The sequence below is a fragment of the Salvelinus alpinus genome, chromosome 15, assembly GCF_045679555.1.
Source record: "Salvelinus alpinus chromosome 15, SLU_Salpinus.1, whole genome shotgun sequence".
NCBI lineage: Eukaryota > Metazoa > Chordata > Actinopteri > Salmoniformes > Salmonidae > Salvelinus > Salvelinus alpinus.
In genome coordinates, this window is record NC_092100.1 from 12,609,968 (window position 1) to 12,631,922 (window position 21,955).

Here is a 21,955-nt window from a genome sequence, read left to right on the forward strand (position 1 = left end):
TTTGCCAGCTGCTACAGAATCACGTTGTTCATAATGTCATCAATACTATAATATTCAGTGTGTCCTTGTGCCTTCAGTAACTGAAGTCAATCACTATCAAATGATATGAGAACAACCCATAACATTCAGTATCAAGTGTCGTGACCATCAACCAACACACATCAGTGTCACAAACAGAACACTGGAAATCATGTGTGTTGCAGAAAGGGAAAACGTGTGGATATGCTAAGCATTGTGTGAATTACTCTTAACTTAATATGAACTTTATTCATCTTAAATATTCCCAGTACACACACACACACATTCAGTGTGCTCTAGAGGCTCTAGAGACAGCGAAGGATATGTCATGGAGTCTCACAATCTAACTCACACCTTAACCTTAAAGATAGAGACCGCATAACTAGTGTGTTAGATTGTGAGTCTCCCTGACCTACCCTCTAGAGCCTAGGGTAGTACACTAAGTCATACTGTATTTTACATTAGGGCTGGGCTGTATACCGTATTTTACTATATACCGGTATTGATGCATGGTCCTGTTTGGGTTTTTACTTTACCTTCGATAATGGTATTTGTTCAAGCGTAACGTACATTTTTATAATTGAATCTGCTACTTGAGTTCTCACACAATACCACATAATGAGAAAGCAAAAACAGGTTTTAAGTCATTTTTGCAAATGTATTAAAAATACAACTGAAATATCACATTTACATAAGTATTCAGACCCTTTACTCAGTACTTTGTTGAAGAACCTTTGGCAGCGATTACAGCCTCAAGTCTTCTAAGGTATGACGCTTTACTTTTCTGCAAATCCTTTTAAACCCTGTCAGGTTGGATGGGGAGTGTCGCTGCACAGCTATTTTCAGGTCTCTCCAGAGATGTTCGATCGGGTTCAAGTCCGGACTCTGGCTGGGCCTCTCAAGGACATTCAGAGACTTGGCCCGAAGCCACTCCTGGGTTGTCTTGGCTGTGTGCTTAGGTTCGTTGTCCTGTTGGAAGGTGAACCTTCACCCCAGTCTGAGGTCCTGAGTGCTCTGGAGCAGGTTTTCATCAAGGATCTCTCTGTACTTTGCTATGTTCATCTTTCCCTTGATCCTAACAAGTCTCCTAGTCCCTGCTGCTGAAAAACAACCCCACAACATGATGCTGCCACCACCATGCTTCACCGTAGTGATGGTATTGGCCAGGTGATGAGCGGAGCCTGGTTTCCTCCTGACTTGACACTTGGCGTTCAGGCCAAAGAGTTTAATCTTGGTTTCATCAGACCAGATAATCTTGTTTCTCATGGTCTGAGAGTCCTTTAAGGTGCCTTTTGGCAAACTCCAAGCGGCTGTCATGTGCTTTTTACTGAGGAGTGGCTTCCGTCTGGCCACTCTACCATAAAGGCCTGATGGTTGTCCTCCTGAAATGTTCTCCCATCTCTACAGAGGGACTCTAGAGCTCTTTCAGAGTGACCATCGGGTTCTTGGTCACCTCCCTGACCAAGGTCCTTCTCCCCTGATTGCTCAGTTTGGCTGTGCGGCCAGCTCTAGGACGAGTCCTTATATAGACAGGTGTGTGCCTTTCCAAACCATGTGCAATCATTTGAATTTACCACAGGTTGACTCCAATCAAGTTGTAAAAACGTCTTGACGATGATCAGTGGAAACAGGATGCACCTGAGCTCAATTTCGAGTCTCATAGCAAAGGGTCTTAATGCTTATGTAAATAAGGTTTTTCTGTTTTATTTTTCATACGTGTGCAAACATTTCAAGAAAACTGTTTTCACTTTGTCTTTATGGGGTATTGTGTGCAAATTGATGAGGAAACAATGTAATTTCATCCATTTTAGAATAGGGCTGTAACATAACAAAATGTGGTAAGTGAAGGGGTCTGAATACTTTTGTTCAAAAGAAAAATGCTATTGCAACCTCTTTGCAATAAGGAATTGAGACAAATCTCAAGAGAAGTTTCAGGTGTTTTAATACCAAGGATACAGTCAGCTGAGTGCATACATTTTAGAAAGGTCACAACACATGTTATACTCTTCCCTTATAGGCATCACCACCCAAAGCTATACATTTTATGACCTCAATGAGTTTCCCTCCTTTCCCCTGTGGAATGTCCATGGTCCCGGCTTTGTTTAGCCAGATGTCAGAATCACAATCCGTCCATCTTCTGTTCTGGGCCTGACCCTGCTCTCTGATCCTAGGCAATTTCCTCTTCTCTGATGAGGTCAACCTGTCTAAATGAGTATACACACCGTTTTATGGCCTAAACTCCATTTAATTCTCACAGTAATCATTCACTAAACAGGATACAAACTAACTACAGTTTATCTTGAGACGTGTTACATTTTAACAGAATCCATCATCACTCCAAATGCACTAACTCTTCCCTGGCATTTTCATTTGTTGTCATGTCAAACACTGTATTCACAGTGTCCACTAATATACTCTAACTATAGAATTATTATTATTATCATTCTATTTCCATGATTCCAACAGTTCACACAAGTGTTTTGATCTAAATCTCAATTGCCACATTTGGTTAAAAAAATAAGCCCTAGATTGTTTACTACGTAGGGCTGCACGATATTGGCAATGTGGAAATGATCTCAAATGAGTGCAGGAAATGCAGAAATTGATTTTAAAAAATGCTGACATTTTTGGGGGGGTTGAAGTTGAATTGAACAGTATAAAACAATCAGAATGGAGAGAGACCTGTTGAAATCACTTAGAATGTATGTGTTGACACCCTGAGGTAATGCACTACTTATGAAGCAAATGTAGAAATAACATCGCCGTGCTCTATTATGCATATCCCCCCCCCCCCCCCCCCCCAACGCCACATTTATACACCCCACACTATTCTGGAAATTGAGAGATTTGGGTGTCAGATGTGGAGGAAAAGGCTCCAGTCTTTCCTTCCCCAGTGTGTTTTTAGTCCGATATGCTGACACACTCAAGTCAGCCGCCCTCACGCTCGCTAGCAGCAGAGCAGCACCCCCAAGAGAAAGCCAGATGCTCCGCCGCCCATACAGCCTGGGCTAATGCCGATTTGGCATGCTAGAAGCTTCTGCTGTCATCCTCTCTGCCCAATACCCATCTCTACCTCGCTCTCTCTACCGATATTCCCTGGCACCCCCAGACGCCCATCACTTTTAGAATACACTAGGGCCTGTTCATAAACCATCATTTAAAAGACACCATCCTAGATCCCTCAAATTCAAATCTGGACCTCGGAGCCAGCAGCACTGTTTTCCCCCCATTCTTCCCCTCTAATCAGGTACTGATTTTAGTGGTGTAATTCATTATCAAGTGGAACAGCAGTACTCCATACCTGGCAGGGTAAGATTGAAATAGCCCTATCCTAGATCAACACTCCTCCTCTGAGATAAACAACCTATTAGAACTGTATTACACTGGCTAAATCAGGATTCACGAAAACTGAAACAGGGATCGACTGTCTGAACTCGTCCAATAGGAAATGCACGTTTTTTTGTTTTCTTTTGCAAAAAGTTTTGCTACCATGTACCCTAATGTACCCTGCAACATACATTTTCTAGCTACATTCTCTAACGGGGACATCTTCTAGCATCGCCTTCACAGTGGTGTCTCTTGTCTCATCACATTTTTCAAGGACACGTGGCTGGCTGCAGATGGAATCATTATCCGTTCTGAAATGTATCAGGGTTTTCTACGATATGAGAACACCTACCTGGGCCAGAGACAGAGATGCTATCAGCCTAAGCACTTGATTAGAATCCTTGTGTTCAGTAGCCTTGTTACTGCCATCAGCGCTATGAAACAGGGTTGTTTGGCTGGAAATGCAGAGACAATTGTATCAGAGCATACTGTGTATATACTACCCATGCATACGTGGTGCGTTTGTGTAGATGTTAGAGGGCGGCAGGTAGCCTAGCGGTTAGAGCGTTGGGCCAGGAACTGAAAGGTAGCTGCTTTGAATCCTGAGCCGACATGGAGAAGCAGGAACACAGTCTTGTCTCATACATTGGATTGAACATTGTTCTCATAAGCCACATTCTGAGATAAGTGACTTGATTTTGAGCTAATTTGAGTTAACCAGAACCTTGGTCAGGGTACAAGTTTTGGGGCAGTTGTGTATCTACTTCTGATGGTGTTTTTCTCATCTTGTTTGTCTCCTACACACACACACACACACACACACACACACACACACACACACACACACACACACACACCTAGTGAGCGCAGTGACAATGAGATCGCCCAGGAGATTCAGGAGGAACTGGTCCGACAGGCCAAGCAGCAGCGGATGCAGGAGGAGAAGGATGCGGTAAGTGACACTACATCCCTCCCCCTCCTCCCGCCTCAACCAGTGAACATGGGCATACCTCCTCCTCCCTCCAATCACAAACTGTAGTATCGATGGGTCACCATGGGCGGATCACCCGATTGGCTTATTGAAAACCACTACTGGTGTTACAGCCTGTACTTATTTTACTTTAGTGTTAGAAAGAATGTCTAGCCCAATGTTGACCTCATGTCTGGTGACATCAAATACTATACTGATCAAAAATATAAACACATGTAAAGTGTTGGTCCCATGTTTCAAGAGCTGAAATAAAAGATCTCAGAAATGTTCCATATGCACAAAAAGCTTATTTCTCTCAAATTTCATCACATTCCTGTTGGTGAGCATTTCTCTTTTGCCAAGATTATCCATCCACCTGACAGGTGTGGCATATCAAGAAGCTGATTAAACAGCATGATCATTACACAGGTGCACCTTGTGCTGGGGGGGGGCAATAAAAGGTCACTCTAAAATGTGCATTTTTGTCACACAACACAATGCCACAAATGTTTTGAGGGAGCGTGCAATTGGCATGTTGACTGCAGGAATGTCCACCAGAGCTGTTGCCAGAGAATTGAGGCGGTGCGGGGTGCCGAGGAGTATTTCTGTCTAATAAAGCCCTATAGACTCCCAGGGCCACCCATGGCTGTGTCCTTGCACAGTCATGTGAAATTCATAGATTAGGGCCTAATTCATATATTTAAATTTACTGATTGCCTTTTATGAACTGTAACTCAGGAAAATCTTTGAAATTGTTATGTTGCGTGTTATTTTTGTTCAGTATATATGAAATTTCAAATAGTTGAAATAGTTAAACTCTTTGGGGCGACCTGACCAAATTCGCATAGAAATGTGAGTTATAGATCTGTCATTCTCATTGAAAGCAAGTCTAAGAAGTGGTAGATCAGTTCTAAGTGAGCTATTTATATGCTTCCTGTTAAGTTTCGTTTTTACTTCTAACTTTCGGTTTTGTACACCAGCTGAAATTATAATATTTTTGGTTATTGAAAAGATTGTACCATCTAATCTTTCTCTACACGATACATTGTTTTGTCACATAAACAGAAATTAGGCCAACTATTTATTAGAATTTTAGCAACCAGGAAATGGTGAAGCAATTTCTAAAAATTGCACCTTTTAAATCTGTGCTTGATAGTCTACCTGGTTCAATGGAACCAATATAATAATCCCAACACTTTAAACCCTCCATATTTGGCACTAGCCCAGGCAGGCTAACGCAAATGCTCAATTTATTTAATATGTATTTTAATCCAGGTCTGATTGGAACTGGCAGGCCTATTCTGCTGATTCCTAATACTTATTAAAACCTAGTCCTTTAAATTCCAGTCCTCAGGGGAAAATGTCTCAATCTAGGGTAAAAAAAAACAAGTGAGGTGTCAGCAGTTTGGAGGGGTTTGTTTATTTGTGTGTGTGTGTGTGTCTCAATGCGTGTTTACAGGCCATTGCTCGTAAACTGCAGGAGAAAGAGAGGAAGGAGGAGAGGAAGCGACAGAAGCAGCTGGAGGCCAACTTTGAGGAGGAGTACTACGAGGATAATGGTACTGGCACCCTCTGTCTGCACCCCCTGTCTGTGGATATAGGATTATATTCCTGTTGGAGTGAGGGATTAGGATTATATTCCTGCTGGAGTTAGGATTATATTATTCTGTTGTTGGGGGATATAGGATTATATTCCTATTGGTTTGGGCATATCGCATTATATTCCTGTTGGCGTGAGGGATTAGGATTAGAGTCCTGTTGGAGTGAGAGATTTAGGATTAGATTATTCTGTTTGAGGGAAGACTGTGGGATTAGATTATTCTGTTGTCGGAGGGAAGGCTGTGGGATTATATATTCTGTTGTCGGAGGGAAGGCTGTGGGATTATATATTATTCTGTTGTCGGAGGGAAGGCTGTGGGATTATATATTATTCTGTTGTCGGAGGGAAGGCTGTGGGATTATATATTATTCTGTTGTCGGAGGGAAGGCTGTGGGATTATATATTATTCTGTTGTCGGAGGGAAGGCTGTGGGATTATATATTATTCTGTTGTCGGAGGGAAGGCTGTGGGATTATATATTTTTCTGTTGGCTGTGGGATTATATATTTTTCTGTTGTCGGAGGGAAGGCTGTGGGATTATATATTTTTCTGTTGTCGGAGGGAAGGCTGTGGGATTATATATTTTTCTGTTGTCGGAGGGAAGGCTGTGGGATTATATATTATTTTGTTGTCGGAGGGAAGGCTGTGGGATTATATATTATTCTGTTGTCGGAGGGAAGGCTATGTGCCACTCTGGTTATGTGTAAGGGTGGGTGGGTTATCAAAATCAAATATAGGGGAGGGGGGGGGGGGTGGAGTAGTGTGTTAGAATAGAGTTGATTTAGAATGAGGATTTAGGAGGGCTGTTTTAAGAAAATAGCTGACCTTGAGGTAGAGCGTGTGTGCGTAGATACTGAGGAGTCATTTGTCATCTTGCTCCCTCTCTGCTTATTTTACACACACACTGCAGTTCTGCTCGTTAGTGAGCTGAGGCGGTGCTTTGCAGGGCTGCGAGAGCAGCTTTGACTCAACTGTAGCAATAAGGCTCCATTTTAAACGGATAAATTAATAGAAGCTTGCCTGATGTCAGAACTTCAAGGAGCCTTTTGGCAGTTAATGTTTCTTCCATTGTGGTTTCCAGTCTCCCCATCCCCCTGCCTTAAAACAGTAAGACATTTTATTTTAATGTCTCATTGGAAAGCGATGGTGGATAATAAAATAAGTTAATGCAGAACCAGCTCTGGTGTCCACTAGTACATTCTAGTACCTTGATTCAACCCCAAATTCACAGCGAAACTATTTGAATACTTATATATTTATATAAGAGATTTATAAAATTTTGATTTATAAAATGAGTTGTGGTATTGAGTAGAAAGACTTCACTTTACAATAGAAATGAGTGAAAATGTCTGAATTCAGTGTGTTGTTTTGGAAACGGACTAGGCCTATAGGATCAGGACTGTTTTCTAAGTCAGATGACCTTTTTTTAACATGACCAAAGTATTATTTTTTTATTGAGTCAGATGAACTCGTGGATACCATTTTTATGTCTCCGTGTCCTGTAGGAAGGAAGTTAGAGGTAGTTTTGCTAGCCAATGCAAACTAGCGTTAGCGGAATGACTGGAAGTCTATGGGTATCTGCTAGCATGCAGGCTGTGGTTACAGTATGTAGGTTAGTATGAGCAGGGCTGAAGGGACAGTCACTGCTGTCAGGAATGTTCTGGTTTCCCCTCTGTCTCTGAGCGTTGGAATGATCAGGGCTGAAGGGACAGTCACTGCTGTCAGGAATGTTCTGCCGTCATGTCTTTCCACACGAATCTCTTCTTTCCTAGGGAAAATCCTCTTCCTGTAGATGCATAACCAACCCAGGGCCATAGCCACAAAGTCTCTCAGAGTAGGAGGGCTGATCTTGGATCAGTTTTGCCTTTTTAGAGCACAATGAATAAGATCATATGGACACTGGGGGACCTGATCCTAGATCAGGACTCCTACTCTGAGAGGCTTTATGAATATGGCTAAAGCTGTATGTAGTACTACCTCACCCTGCTCTCTCATGTATTACTGTCTAGCTGGGCTGGCTTTAGAACCCAGGGCTCCCTCTGTATTACACAAACAAACATTCTCCCATGCTGCCGTGGGTGTGCTAGAGCTGGGACGATAAATCAAACAATTCTTCCACACCGACCCCTTTTCATGGACACTTTGCTCATATCGTTCATTACAATAAAAAGTTTGAAATGAGAAGTCTTCTAATATGGGTGGTTGTTGATGGGACATTTTTACAACTACATAATTTTAAAGTAGTAGTTTTAAGAGTAATAAAAAATAAATAAATTGTATCGTCCAATTGATCGTTATTGTGATAATTCAGTCAATTTGTCGCAATATGGATTTATTTTATTTTATTATTGTATCACCCAGCTCTAGTGTGTACATGCCCCTCCACACACACACACTCTGCCACGTCTTATCTCGGGCGAGTCGTTTCCTCAGGCCCGTGTGATTGGCCACCCTTCTCAGGAAGTGACGGACGCTGCCTAGCTGCCATGTTTGTCTTCTCATTCAGAGAGAAACAGAGGTTGGTTTAGCGTTCAGCTTCTGCAGATAAACCACTGGGGGAGAGCGAGGTGTGAAGAGAGGGAGGTGAGACAGAGGAAGGAAAGACATGTGTCTGGGTTTTGTTATTGAGAGAGAAAAGCAGGCCAGAGCATCATTTCCACACTTAACTGCTCAGTCGGCTTATAAAACTGACAGTTGACTGATGGAGAAGTAGTTGGCTATCTGCCATAATACAGAGAACAGCCCATTGTTGAGGGTTACGGAGCATTTTAAATGATTATGTAATTAACAAGACATTAAGGACTAGGTGGTTTCTACCTGGCCTTTTATTTCAACATTTACAGAGTAGTTTCTGTTGATCAGATTAACCTCGACAGCTGCTGCTGGATGCCTGCCATTCCATTCGGCTGACACACACCTGTGTCCTTCACACATTGTTTGTTTTCACTCGAATCCAGGCCTGTGATTTGTCAGTGCATGTTAGGAAGGTTAACTGTGGCTGTAAAAGTTCATTTACATTTGAGTCATTTAACAGACACTCTTATCCAGAGCGACTTACAGTTAGTGAAATCATCTTCAGATAGCTAGGTGGGACAATCACATATTACAATAGTTAGTATATTCAGATAGCTAGGTGGGACAATCACATATTACAATAGTTAGTATATTCAGATAGCTAGGTGGGACAATCACATATTACAATAGTTAGTATATTCAGATAGCTAGGTGGGACAATCACATATTACAGTAGTTAGTATATTCAGATAGCTAGGTGGGACAATCACATATTACAATAGTTAGTATATTCAGATAGCTAGGTGGGACAATCACATATTACAGTAGTTAGTATATTCAGATAGCTAGGTGGGACAATCACATATTACAGTAGTTAGTATATTCAGATAGCTAGGTGGGACAATCACATATTACAGGCATAGAAAGTACATGTCCTTCTCAAACTATCAGTAGCTGGTCTGATTTGTATTATTATGTTTTATATATACAGTTGAAGTCGGAAGTTTACATACACCTTAGCCAAATACATTTAATCTCAGTTTTTCACAATTCCTGACATTTAATCCTAGTAACAATTCCCTGTCTTAGGTCAGTTAGGATCACCACTATTTTAAGAATGTGAAATGTCAGAATAATAGTAGAGAATGATTTATTTCAGCTTTTATTTATTTATTCACATTCCCAGTGGGTCAGAAGTTTACATACACTCAATTAGTATTTGGTAGCGTTGCCTTTTTAAATTGTTTAACTTGGGTCAAATGTTTCAGGTAGCCTTCCACAAGCTTCCCACAATAAGTTGGGTGAACTTTGGCCCATTCCTCCTGACAGAGCTGGTGTAACTGAGTCAGGTTTGTAGGCCTCCTTGCTCGCACACCCTTTTTCAGTTCTGCCCACAAATTTTCTATAGGATTGAGGTCAGGGCTTTGTGTTGGCCACTCCAATACCTTGATTTTGTTGTCCTGTAGCCATTTTGCCACAGCTTTGTAAGTATGCTGGGGTCATTGTCCATTTGGAAGACCCATTTGTGACCAAGCTTTAACTTCCTGACTGATGTCTTGAGATGTTGCTTCAATATATCGACATAATTTTCCTACCTCATGATGCCATCTATTTTGTGAAGTGCACCAGTCCCTCCTGCAGCAAAGCACCCCCACAACATGATGCTGCCACCCCTGTGCTTCACGGTTGGGATGGTGTTCTTCGGCTTGCAAGCCTCCCCCTTTTTCCTCCAAACATAACGATGGTCATTATGGCCAAACGGTTCTACTTTTGTTTCATCAGACCAGAGGACATTTCTCCAAAAAGTACAATCTTTGTCCCCATGTGCAGTTGCAAACCGTAGTCTGGCTTTTTTTATGGCGGTTTTGGAGCAGTGGCTTCTTCCTTGCTGAGCGTACTTTCAGGTAATTTCAATGTAGGACTCGTTTTACTGTGGATATAGATACTTTTGTACCTGTTTCCTCCAGTATCTTCACAAGGTCCTTTCCTGCTGTTTTGGGATTGATTTGCACTTTTCGCACCAAATTACGTTAATCTCTAGGAGACAGAACGCGTCTCCTTCCTGAGCGGTATGACGGCTGCGTGGTCACTTGGTGTTTATACTTGCGTACTATTGTTTGTACAGATGAACGTGGTACCTTCAGGCATTTGGAAATTGTTCCCAAGGATGAACCAGACTTTGTGGAGGTCTACAATTTGTTTTCTGTTGTCTTGGCTGATTTCTTTTGATTTTCCCATGATGTCAAGCAAAGAGGCACTGATTTTGAAGGTAGGCCTTGAAATACATCCACAGGTACACCTCCAATAGGCTAATTGACATTATTTGAGTCAATCAGAGGCTTCTAAAGCCATGACATCATTTTCTGGAATTTTCCAAGCTGTTTGAAGGCACAGTCAACTTAGTGTATGTAAACTTCTGACCCACTGGAATTGTGATACAATGAATTATAAGTGAAATAGTCTGTAAACAATTGTTGGAAAAATGACTTGTGTCATGCACAAAGTAGATGTCCTAACTGACTTGCCAAACTATAGTTTGTTAAAACAAGAAATTTGTGGAGTGGTTGAAAAACGAGTTTTAATGACTCCAACCTAAGTGTTGGAGTCATTAGGAATTGTGAAAAACTGGGTTTAAATGTATTTGGCTAAGATGTATGTAAACTTCTGACTTCAACTGTATAACTAACCAACCCAGCTTCACTGACATCTCTGTTATTGTCTTGTTCCACCCATCCATGTCTTCCTTCCATCTCTTCATATCCATCCTCCCTCCCTTCAACCCAGCCATCCGAGCCTCTCTGGACCTGGATGACAAACCCAGGCGGCCTGGTTCTAACTCTCTCTCTTCGGAGAGAGATGCTGTGGAGACTAGAACCAACTCTCTTTCCAGATACCCTGAGCACCATTTAGAGGGTAGGGGAGAGGGGAGAAGGGGCAGGCATGGAGACGCACACCCTGAGCACCACCACTCCAGTAGCAGGGGCAAACATGGGGACAGGTACCCCGACTACCACCACCCCACTGAGGGTAGAAGCAGAGGGAAGGAGGGCCAGAGGAGCAGAGACCACCAGGGGTCCCAGTCAACCTTCTTTGCAGACAACCATGAGCCCAGGAAACAGCGAGAGGAGGAGGGGGATAGGGTGGTCAGGAGGAAGGAGAGGCCCGCCCGGCCGCCCCCGCCGTCCCATATCCCTGTGAAGAGAGACGAGGCTTGGGACAGGGATAGAGAGAGACAACGGGAGTGGGAGAGAGAGGGGGAAAGAGACAGACGGAGAGAACCCAGGAGTGATGAGGAAATTGAGAGAGACGCACCAAGACAGGGAAGACACGGGGAGCGATTGAGAGACCAAGAGCATAGCCGAGACAAAGACAGACACCGAGAGAGAACCAAGAGCAAGGAGCGAGGTCTGGATGAAGTCCAGGACGAGCCCATCCCCAGTAGCCGCAGCAGGGCCTGGGACGGTGGTGGGGAGGAGGCCCCTGGCCCTGGGGATGATGAAGGGGGGGCCAGGGCCCGCCTGACGCTCCACTCTGGCCCCAGTGAGCTGTGTGAGGAGGCGGCGAGGAGGAGCCCCAGGATGGGGAGAGAGAGAGGGGAGAGGGGACACAGGGACCCTGGGGAGGGCCCCAGCACGGGCAAGGAGCGCTCCCATACTCACCCCGCTCCCAGGGAGCCAGGTACGGCCTAGCGCCGGGCCCGTGGCCGACCATTTGTGGGTGTGGTGTGTGTGTGGGTTCTTGATTGGCCCATGGCTGGGAGCTGCTGGTGGTGGTTTTGTCTCTCTAACTAAATAATCATTTATCAACAATCATTTTCCTCTTCGTCATCATCATCTTGGTGTAGCAGCTTTCAGTCATTATGGTGGAATTCCACAGTCAGTCACAATACAAGGCCCTGCTGCCAAAGGTCTCTGTGAAACAGTTGAATCAGGTGTGGGTGTGTGTGTGACAGAGCGCCCAGATAGAAATATACTGCGTAGAACAGACATGATTCTAGTATTGATCAGCTTCTATACATGACATTTCTTTCTGTAATGTTTTTACTGTTACACTCCAATTCTATTCCTCAAGGGCTTCTGTCGGCGTGCACTTTCATCCCTGTCTAGTCTACTCACCAGAACTGATCAAGTACTGGCATGGATTTGCCATCAATTTGTCCACACTTACCTACTCTGACCATAAATCAGACATTGATTAAAATAGCAGTGATTTAAACCTGTAGATACTGCAGCCCTAGAAGAATCAGAGTTGGGGATTCTGTGGTTCTCATCCACTCTAGTCTGGTGTTTCCTGGTCCTGGGGTCCCAAAAGGCTGCACGTCTTAGTTATTTATTCCTGATTCAAGTTAAAGGCTTGACGATTAGTTGAATCAGATGTGTAGTACTAGGGCAAAAATAAACAAGTACACTCTTTTGGGTCCCCAGGAACAGCATTGGGGAAACACTGTTCCAGACTACAAACAGCTGTATTGACTCTATGTTGTGTGGCGCCCCCTGCAGGTCGTATCGTGCAAGGAGGACCAGGGGGTCGTGGAGCAGTGGTAATGGCAGGGAATTACGGACTCGGCGAGGCCACCCAGGGCATCACTAAGCTGGACCTGCGGGAGCAGGAGCTGCTGGACATGGAGGTGGCCCGGAAACTACAGGAGGAAGAGGTGAAGGTGAGAGTTATTAGGACAATATAACACCCTTATTAAAACATCATAAAACCCTTGGACAACATGGTAGCTAAAACTCTGTCCCATCGTTTAGTTAACATACGTAACATTCAGTAGACCTCAGCTTTGTTTTGTGCAGTTTCAGATGTCTGTGAGAAATGTTCCGGCTCAACAGTCACTTCCTATGTTATGTCATGATAGAGCCCAGGGAACAGAATGTTCTATGCTGAGGGAAAATATGACTCAATTGGTTCTTAATTATTTTTCGGTTCCAGGGAAGCAAGATGGACAAGCGTGCGGCCCAAGTGGCTCAGGATGAGGTGAGTAGACGGCCGGCTGCTTCTCTGTCTGGAACAGTCGTCACTGACCGACTCGCTTTCTCGCGCTCTCTTTCATTTTCTCTCATTCTCTTGCCCTGTCTCTCAAGTCTCAACTTTTGACACAGCAATGAAGCAAGGTGTGTAAAAGTTGTTTACCTTTGTTAAATAAATAATGTCCCTTGGTTCATTCATTCCTTTTGGTCAGTGTTAACCTGGGTAATCAACTCTCACCACATCATGGTTATATCCGTGTGTGGCAGAAGCCATATGATGAAACACTATGTGTCTGAAAGGGCCAATCTCAGATTGGAGGAACAACATACCGTTACCCCGCCTCTTGTTTTAGTAAACAGCTGGAGAAATGGAGCCACTCTCAAATTCATTGGTAGAAAGTGTCTGTGTTTGTACTGTAACTGTATAGTAAACGTTGTATTGGTGTTGTCAGGAGACAGCCCTGCTGCTGTTGGAGCGGGAGTAGAATAACCACGTTGTATTGGTGTTGCCAGGAGATAGCCCGGCTGCTGATGGAGCGGGAGAAGAATAACCACGTTGTATTGGTGTTGCCAGGAGATAGCCCGGCCGCTGATGGAGCGGGAGTAGAATAACCACGTTGTATTGGTGTTGCCAGGAGATAGCCCGGCCGCTGACGGAGCGGGAGTAGAATAACCACGTTGTATTGGTGTTGTCAGGAGATAGCCCTGCTGCTGACGGAGCGGGAGTAGAATAACCACGTTGTATTGGTGTTGCCAGGAGATAGCCCGGCCACTGATGGAGCGGGAGTAGAATAACCACGTTGTATTGGTGTTGTCAGGAGATAGCCCTGCTGCTGACGGAGCGGGAGTAGAATAACCACGTTGTATTGGTGTTGCCAGGAGATAGCCCGGCTGCTGACGGAGCGGGAGTAGAATAACCACGTTGTATTGGTGTTGTCAGGAGATCTCCCGCTCCGTCAGCAGCCGGGGTTAGAATAACCACGTTGTATTGGTGTTGCCAGGAGATAGCCCGGCCGCTGACGGAGCGGGAGTAGAATAACCACGTTGTATTGGTGTTGTCAGGAGATAGCCCTGCCGCTGACGGAGCGGGAGTAGAATAACCACGTTGTATTGGTGTTGTCAGGAGATAGCCCGGCCGCTGACGGAGCGGGAGTAGAATAACCACGTTGTATTGGTGTTGTCAGGAGATAGCCCGGCCGCTGATGGAGCGGGAGTAGAATAACCACGTTGTATTGGTGTTGTCAGGAGATAGCCCTGCTGCTGACGGAGCGGGAGTAGAATAACCACGTTGTATTGGTGTTGTCAGGAGATAGCCCGGCTGCTGATGGAGCGGGAGAAGATGGAGTACAAGAAGTCCAGAGAGAAGGAGAAGCAGGGGATGAGGCCGGAAGAGAGGAGGAGGCCAGAGGGAAGAGACTACAAGGTAACTCTCTCTCTCTCTCCTTATTTTTCTGAATGAGATGACTTTACGATTTCAGGACTACATGTACAGTATTCTGATCATCAAGATAATGTGTTTCATATTGTAATGGCGGTCCCGCCAATTAATTAATTTGTTGATATGACCTGTTTTTTTTATAATTTTTTTTTACATAGGAGTACTGTAGTAAGAGCAGCACAGGTTACATTTTAGTCATTCAGCAGACGCTCTCATCCAAAGCAACCTACTGTTAGTGCAGGTTTATTGGCACAGTTTAAGGTGCATTTTTTGATCAACTTGTTGATAAGACCAGACTGAAGATAGTGTCTGTCTGTGTGTGTTCCAGCCAAGCTCAGATGAGGTAGTGCATCCCAGACTACGAGAGGATGAATACCAGAAGCCCAGGAACCACCAAAAGCCTGCCAGGTACTGGCCTCACTCTGTCATTAGCCTGCCAGGTACTGGCCTCACTCTGTCATTAGCCTGCCAGGTACTGGCCTCACTCTGTCATTAGCCTGCCAGGTACTGGCCTCACTCTGTCATTAGCCTGCCAGGTACTGGCTTCACTCTGTCATTAGCCTGCCAGGTACTGGCTTCACTCTGTCATTAGCCTGCCAGGTGCTGGCCTCACTCTGTCATTAGCCTGCCAGGTGCTGGCCTCACTCTGTCATTAGCCTGCCAGGTGCTGGCCTCACTCTGTCATTAGCCTGCCAGGTGCTGGCCTCACTCTGTCATTAGCCTGCCAGGTGCTGGCCTCACTCTGTCATTAGCCTGCCAGGTACTGGCCTCACTCTGTCATTAGCCTGCCAGGTACTGGCCTCACTCTGTCATTAGCCTGCCAGGTACTGGCCTCACTCTGTCATTAGCCTGCCAGGTACTGGCCTCACTCTGTCATTAGCCTGCCAGGTACTGGCCTCACTCTGTCATTAGCCTGCCAGGTGATGGCCTCACTCTGTCATTAGCCTGCCAGGTGATGGCCTCACTCTGTCATTAGCCTGCCAGGTGCTGGCCTCACTCTGTCATTAGCCTGCCAGGTGCTGGCCTCACTCTGTCATTAGCCTGCCAGGTGCTGGCCTCACTCTGTCATTAGCCTGCCAGGTGCTGGCCTCACTCTGTCATTAGCCTGCCAGGTGCTGGCCTCACTCTGTCATTAGCCTGCCAACAACATGAATACACCCCGTGTTGTAACAATATTATGGCCTTAAAATATTTTTTTCGCTCTCTGCCCTCTCACAGGCCTTCTCAACCTCCTCCACATGACTATGAGAATGTGGAGTCCAGCTACTCAGGGAGCCACTATTCTTCCGGGTCTCCAGCCAGACCTGAGGCAGCTTTCAAAGGTAAATTCAGCTATTTTTGTCGGGTTTAACTCGGGCCTCAACCTAAAACCCAAAGAATTTAGATTTAACACTTCTCATACAGCTAACTTTCTATCCAGCATACCACATGGTTGGCATACACCAAATGTATTTCTTAGAGAGCTCCAACCATTCTAGCCAGTGATTATATTATTAGGTATTAAAGATCAAGCTGATGCGCTCTCTCTCTCTCCTCCCTATATCTTCTAGGTGTCTATTACAGACAGTGACCGAGGCTTCCTAAGCCATCCATCTGAGTTTATTTCAATTTTTTTCTTTGCCATATTTTTAAAACTCCCATCACTTTCTATTGGCCAAGAGCCTTGGAACAATGTACCTAGTCGTTGGCAGTGGGTTCGGGGAGGGTGTTGGCCAAGAGGAGGTGCAGCTGAGAGCTGAAACTCACACGCTGTCATTTGTTCTTTCTTTTAATTGGCGCGACAACAAAGAACCGAAAGGAGACGCCTTGTGACATTCTAACTCCTGCTGGCTCTTAACTGTGGATGATGATTTAAAAAAGAGTGAAATGTTCCTGTTTTGCTGTATTAGTCGTTTGCTGGTGTTTCTGTCCATCCGTGGATCATGCTCGTCATGGTGGATCAGGCCTTTTGCTGGATATATAACTGTGCAATCTCTGTCTCTGTATCTATGGCTGTCTATGGGATGTGTAAGGTAAAATGGTGGCCGCGTGGTTCTGTGCACTCCCAGGTTCCAGTTCTCCTGTGCTTGTATCGTGCTGCACATCAAGGCTGAACAACAACATGACCGGCCCAGTCCAAAACTCTATTATATCAGGAGAATGGATCTTTGTGTTAACGTCTTTCCAGTCCGGAAGCGGATGGTGATCGTATGTGGACTTGTTGCTCTCTACCTGTGTTCCCATGTCTTTCTAAGGGGCTGGTGTATATAGCTGCTGGGAATACGGACTTGGAGGTGAAGTGTTATGGGACATACTGCTATCATTGTGTTTCTACGTGCATACTTACTGACAGTGTTCTGTTCTCTTTGTTAGTCAGCTAGAGCACAAGCCACCGCAAACGCCAATCAGTTGTTTTGTGGATCAACAAAACATGCTATTTTAAATATTACCCCTAATATATTTGATTGGATGTGCCGTCAGTATTTGATTTTGTCTTATCTGCTTACAAACTGGCATCGGCAAATGCTTTCAGCGCTAAGAGAAGTGGACCAGTAGGAATTGAATGCATGTACATTTCAGATCTGTGCCAAACATAACTCTTGTGCTTGTTTTGTCAGAGCTGTATTCACTAGGAACGGGACAAAACGGGGAGGGACCAACCTCAATTTGTCCAATAGAAACTCTTGTTTTTGTTGCAAAACATTTTCCATTGCGGTATGTTTTGCTACAGTGTACAATAATGAATACTCCCCAGGTTGTGTTTTTCCTAACCGACAGTGTCCATTGATTGAATGGTTGACTCGTTGGTTACCTGTTAAAGTGCAAGTTTCTGTTTCTGCATTTTATTTAGTTTTATATAATTTTATTTAATCTTATTTGATTTGGCATCACTCTTAAAAGGCATTTCTTGTTTCCTGTACATTCCATTCCTAATGAAATGCCTTCACTGTCTCACACACACACACCACTCTCTAAGAGGGATATCACTTCCTGTGCGTGTAACATGAGTAAACATTCTCAGGGTAAACAAAGTGTGGAGGGAAGTATCAGTCATCCACTGAATCAACAGAGTAAGTGAGAACATGATGTAATTCCACTCAAAGGGACCTTTAGACAGACAGCTAGGTGATAGGGTCAACTTCTCCGGCAGCTGGGTGATGGGGGTCAACTTCTCAGACAGCTGGGTGATAGGGGTCAACTTCTCAGACAGCTGGGTGATGGGGGTCAACTTCTCCGGCAGCTGGGTGATGGGGGTCAACTTCTCCGGCAGCTGGGTGATGGGGGTCAACTTCTCCGGCAGCTGGGTGATGGGGGTCAACTTCTCCGGCAGCTGGGTGATAGGGGTCAACTTCTCCGGCAGCTGGGTGATAGGGGTCAACTTCTCCGGCAGCTGGGTGATAGGGGTCAACTTCTCCGGCAGCTGGGTGATAGGGGTCAACTTCTCCGGCACCTGGGAGATAGGGGTCAACTTCTCCGGCAGCTGGGTGATAGGGGTCAACTTCTCCGGCAGCTGGGTGATGGGGGTCAACTTCTCCGGCAGCTGGGTGATGGGGGTCAACTTCTCCCGGCAGCTGGGTGATGGGGGTCAACTTCTCCCGGCAGCTGGGTGATGGGGGTCAACTTCTCCATGGCCAGTTTCGTCTTTTTTTTGTTTTACGTATTGAATGAGGGTGGTAATAGTGGCGATAGATTAAACACTTTTTTATTACCAGACGTCATACTTTAATAGGATCCATGCTATATCAAAGGGATTACAGGAGACTATATAGGGACTTTTAGAGAGAGCATGCATCCCAAATTGCACCATATTCCCTATATATAGTGCACTACTTTTGACCAGGGCCAATCGTGCTTTGGTTAAAAGTAGAGAATAGGGTGCCATTTGTGATGGAGACATACTGTACTGCCAATGGTCATGGTACCAACATGTTCATATCATGTATTATAGCCTAATTATTGTTTATTACACATATATAAAGAGTAATCCCACACAGTTTCCAGTTTGATCTAATGAAATGTTTAATTATGATTCCGTCGTATTTACATTTTTCCATTGAGTGATGTTCATCATAGTCTATGATGGTGTTTTTGTTGATATGTTTTGTCCAAGTTGGTAGCGTCTGCCTCAATATATTCTTTTGAGACTTCTGTGCGTATCAAAGACATTCTAGATGTGTGAAATGTTCTGACTTGTTGGATGGATGGGATTTGTGCCATAGGGATGGTTTATTTTTTTCAGGGACTTGTAGATACCGGGGAATCTCAGCTCCTTCTAGGGTAATGACGGTTGAGGAGTATTGGTGTAGAACCGCTCAGAACTGAGATCTGTCTATTTGTGGGATAATAGCACCATCTTGTGGACATATTGAATATCAAATTAAAACATGTACATTATCTGGTCAGACAGTGAGTGCATATTGATGATTGCTGTGTAATGATTGTTCTATATGCTTTGAGTGCAATCTGAACCGAAATCAAGTGTAATGTTTTTGTTTTGCCATCCAGGGCCTGAATGCAATCTACAAATGAAATCATAAAAGTGACTGTTGACACTTACTGTGACTGTTTTGTATCATGAACTGAATAAACAGTTGGCATAAACATTTACATTTGCATGTGTTTATTCATAAAATATTCATGTACAATTCTTTGTCACTATTATTTTTCTAACTTCAGGTTCTGTATCACATTTCTATCAAGACTATTGGAGACCAAAGTATGATGCAAGGCACAAGTGAATGGTTTATGAAAGGCCCAACTAGCCTAAATGTGTTGAGGAGCATGTGGTGCCATTGGCTGTCCTGGAGAATTCAGACTCAGGAATTTGCTTAAAGCATTTATTCTGCGAGTTACAGGTTTAGTTGGCAGATATTAATCAACACATGGCTGGAAAAGCATATTGCAAGTTGTTTAACAGCCCTGTATCTCTTTCCATTGGCAATCAAAGCACAAGTATTAAATATATCAGTGTATAGTCAACCATACTCTACATCCCAATGTGCTGCCATTACTCAAAACCTTTGAGGAAACCTCTTGCACTTAATATAATCGTTGTACAGCTACTTAGTTATTTTGTAGTCGTTAAACAATAGTCACTGTGACACTGTAGGGGTTCTAGATTTGTTGGGGTTCTAGATCAGCTTGACCATTTTGAATAATACACCCACTAAGCCACGCCTCCAATATCATTTCTCAGTGTGCCTTGCCTTGAGATGAATTGTAGAGTTACCACCCATGACTGCATTTGTTAGTGATAGAGACATGGTTGTTGATTTCTGTTAATGTTCCGTCCTGTGGCCTTTCACCAAGTGAGATGCTAGGCGAATATTATAATTCTACTCTTTATGACAATACATTACACATCTCATAAGGCCTTATATGAGGTCTAGTTTCACCCTCCTACAGTTGTCTGAAACTTGAGGTTTACAGGCCACATCAGGCCTGCAAGTAGGGTAGCAAAATTCCAGTAATTTTCTCCAAATTACCAGATAAAGAAAATATATATACACTGCTCAAAAAAATAAAGGGAACACTAAAATAACACATCCTAGATCTGAATGAATGAAATATTCTTATTAAATACTTTTTTCTTTACATAGTTGAATGTGCTGACAACAAAATCACACAAAAATTATCAATGGAAATCAAATTTATCAACCCATGGAGGTCTGGATTTGGAGTCACACTCAAAATTAAAGTGGAAAACCACACTACAGGCTGATCCAACTTTGATGTAATGTCCTTAAAACAAGTTAAAATGAGGCTCAGTAGTGTGTGTGTGGCCTCCACGTGCCTGTATGACCTCCCTACAACGCCTGGGCATGCTCCTGATGAGGTGGCGGATGGTCTCCTGAGGGATCTCCTCCCAGACCTGGACTAAAGCATCCGCCAACTACTGGACAGTCTGTGGTGCAACGTGGCGTTGGTGGATGGAGCGAGACATGATGTCCCAGATGTGCTCAATTGGATTCAGGTCTGGGGAACGGGCGGGCCAGTCCATAGCATCAATGCCTTCCTCTTGCAGGAACTGCTGACACACTCCAGCCACATGAGGTCTAGCACTGTCTTGCATTAGGAGGAACCCAGGGCCAACCGCACCAGCATATGGTCTCACAAGGGGTCTGAGGATCTCATCTCGGTACCTAATGGCAGTCAGGCTACCTCTGGCGAGCACATGGAGGGCTGTGCGGCCCCCCAAAGAAATGCCACCCCACACCATGACTGACCCACCGCCAAACCGGTCATGCTGGAGGATGTTGCAGGCAGCAGAACGTTCTCCACGGCGTCTCCAGACTCTGTCACGTCTGTCACATGTGCTCATGTGCTCAGTGTGAACCTGCTTTCATCTGTGAAGAGCACAGGGCGCCAGTGGCGAATTTGCCAATCTTGGTGTTCTCTGGCAAATGCCAAACGTCCTGCACGGTGTTGGGCTGTAAGCACAACTCCCACCTGTGGACGTCGGGCCCTCATACCACCCTCATGGAGTCTGTTTCTGACCGTTTGAGCAGACACATGCACATTTGTGGCCTGCTGGAGGTCATTTTGCAGGGCTCTGGCAGTGCTCCACCTGCTCCTCCTTGCACAAAGGCGGAGGTAGCGGTCCTGCTGCTGGGTTGTTGCCCTCCTACGGCCTCCTCCACGTCTCCTGATGTACTGGCCTGTCTCCTGGTAGCGCCTCCATGCTCTAGACACTACGCTGACAGACACAGCAGACCTTCTTGCCAGAGCTCGCATTGATGTGCCATCCTGGATGAGCTGCACTACCTGAGCCACTTGTGTGGGTTGTAGACTCCGTCTCATGCTACCACTAGAGTGAAAGCACTGCCAGCATTCAAAAGTGACCAAAACATCAGCCAGGAAGCATAGGAACTGAGAAGTGGTCTGTGGTCACCACCTGCAGAACCACTCCTTTATTGGGGGTGTCATGCTAATTGCCTATAATTTCCACCTTTTGTCTATTCCATTTGCACAACAGCATGTGAAATGTATTGTCAATCAGTGTTGCGTCCTAAGTGGACAGTTTGATTTCACAGAAGTGTGATTGACTTGGAGTCACATTGTGTTGTTTAAGTGTTCCCTTTATTTTTTTGAGCAGTGTATATTCTGGTTTGAGAATTTTTAAGGAATTTTTCAACCAG

At 44.6% G+C, this 21,955-nt stretch overlaps 1 protein-coding gene across 7 annotated transcripts in view; it reads left to right on the forward strand.

The window, feature by feature from the left end:
• Positions 1–19,424, forward strand: part of LOC139539496 (coiled-coil domain-containing protein 50-like) — a 31,010-nt gene extending 11,586 nt beyond the window's left edge. The window contains exons 4-12 of one of the 7 annotated variants that reach the window (XM_071342507.1): positions 4,207–4,297; positions 5,775–5,874; positions 11,214–12,107; positions 12,929–13,089; positions 13,362–13,406; positions 14,706–14,822; positions 15,166–15,245; positions 16,056–16,159; positions 16,388–19,424. In XM_071342507.1, coding sequence (XP_071198608.1) covers positions 4,207–4,297; positions 5,775–5,874; positions 11,214–12,107; positions 12,929–13,089; positions 13,362–13,406; positions 14,706–14,822; positions 15,166–15,245; positions 16,056–16,159; positions 16,388–16,407 — 1,612 coding nt within the window. In that variant the 3' untranslated portion in view covers positions 16,408–19,424. Of the gene's footprint in view, positions 1–4,206; positions 4,298–5,774; positions 5,875–11,213; positions 12,108–12,928; positions 13,090–13,361; positions 13,407–13,912; positions 14,076–14,095; positions 14,823–15,165; positions 15,246–16,055; positions 16,160–16,387 lie in introns of those variants that run through there. The other 6 variants (XM_071342508.1, XM_071342513.1, XM_071342511.1 and 3 more) reach the window with 6 other exon arrangements.
• Positions 19,425–21,955: the final 2,531 nt, after the last annotated feature.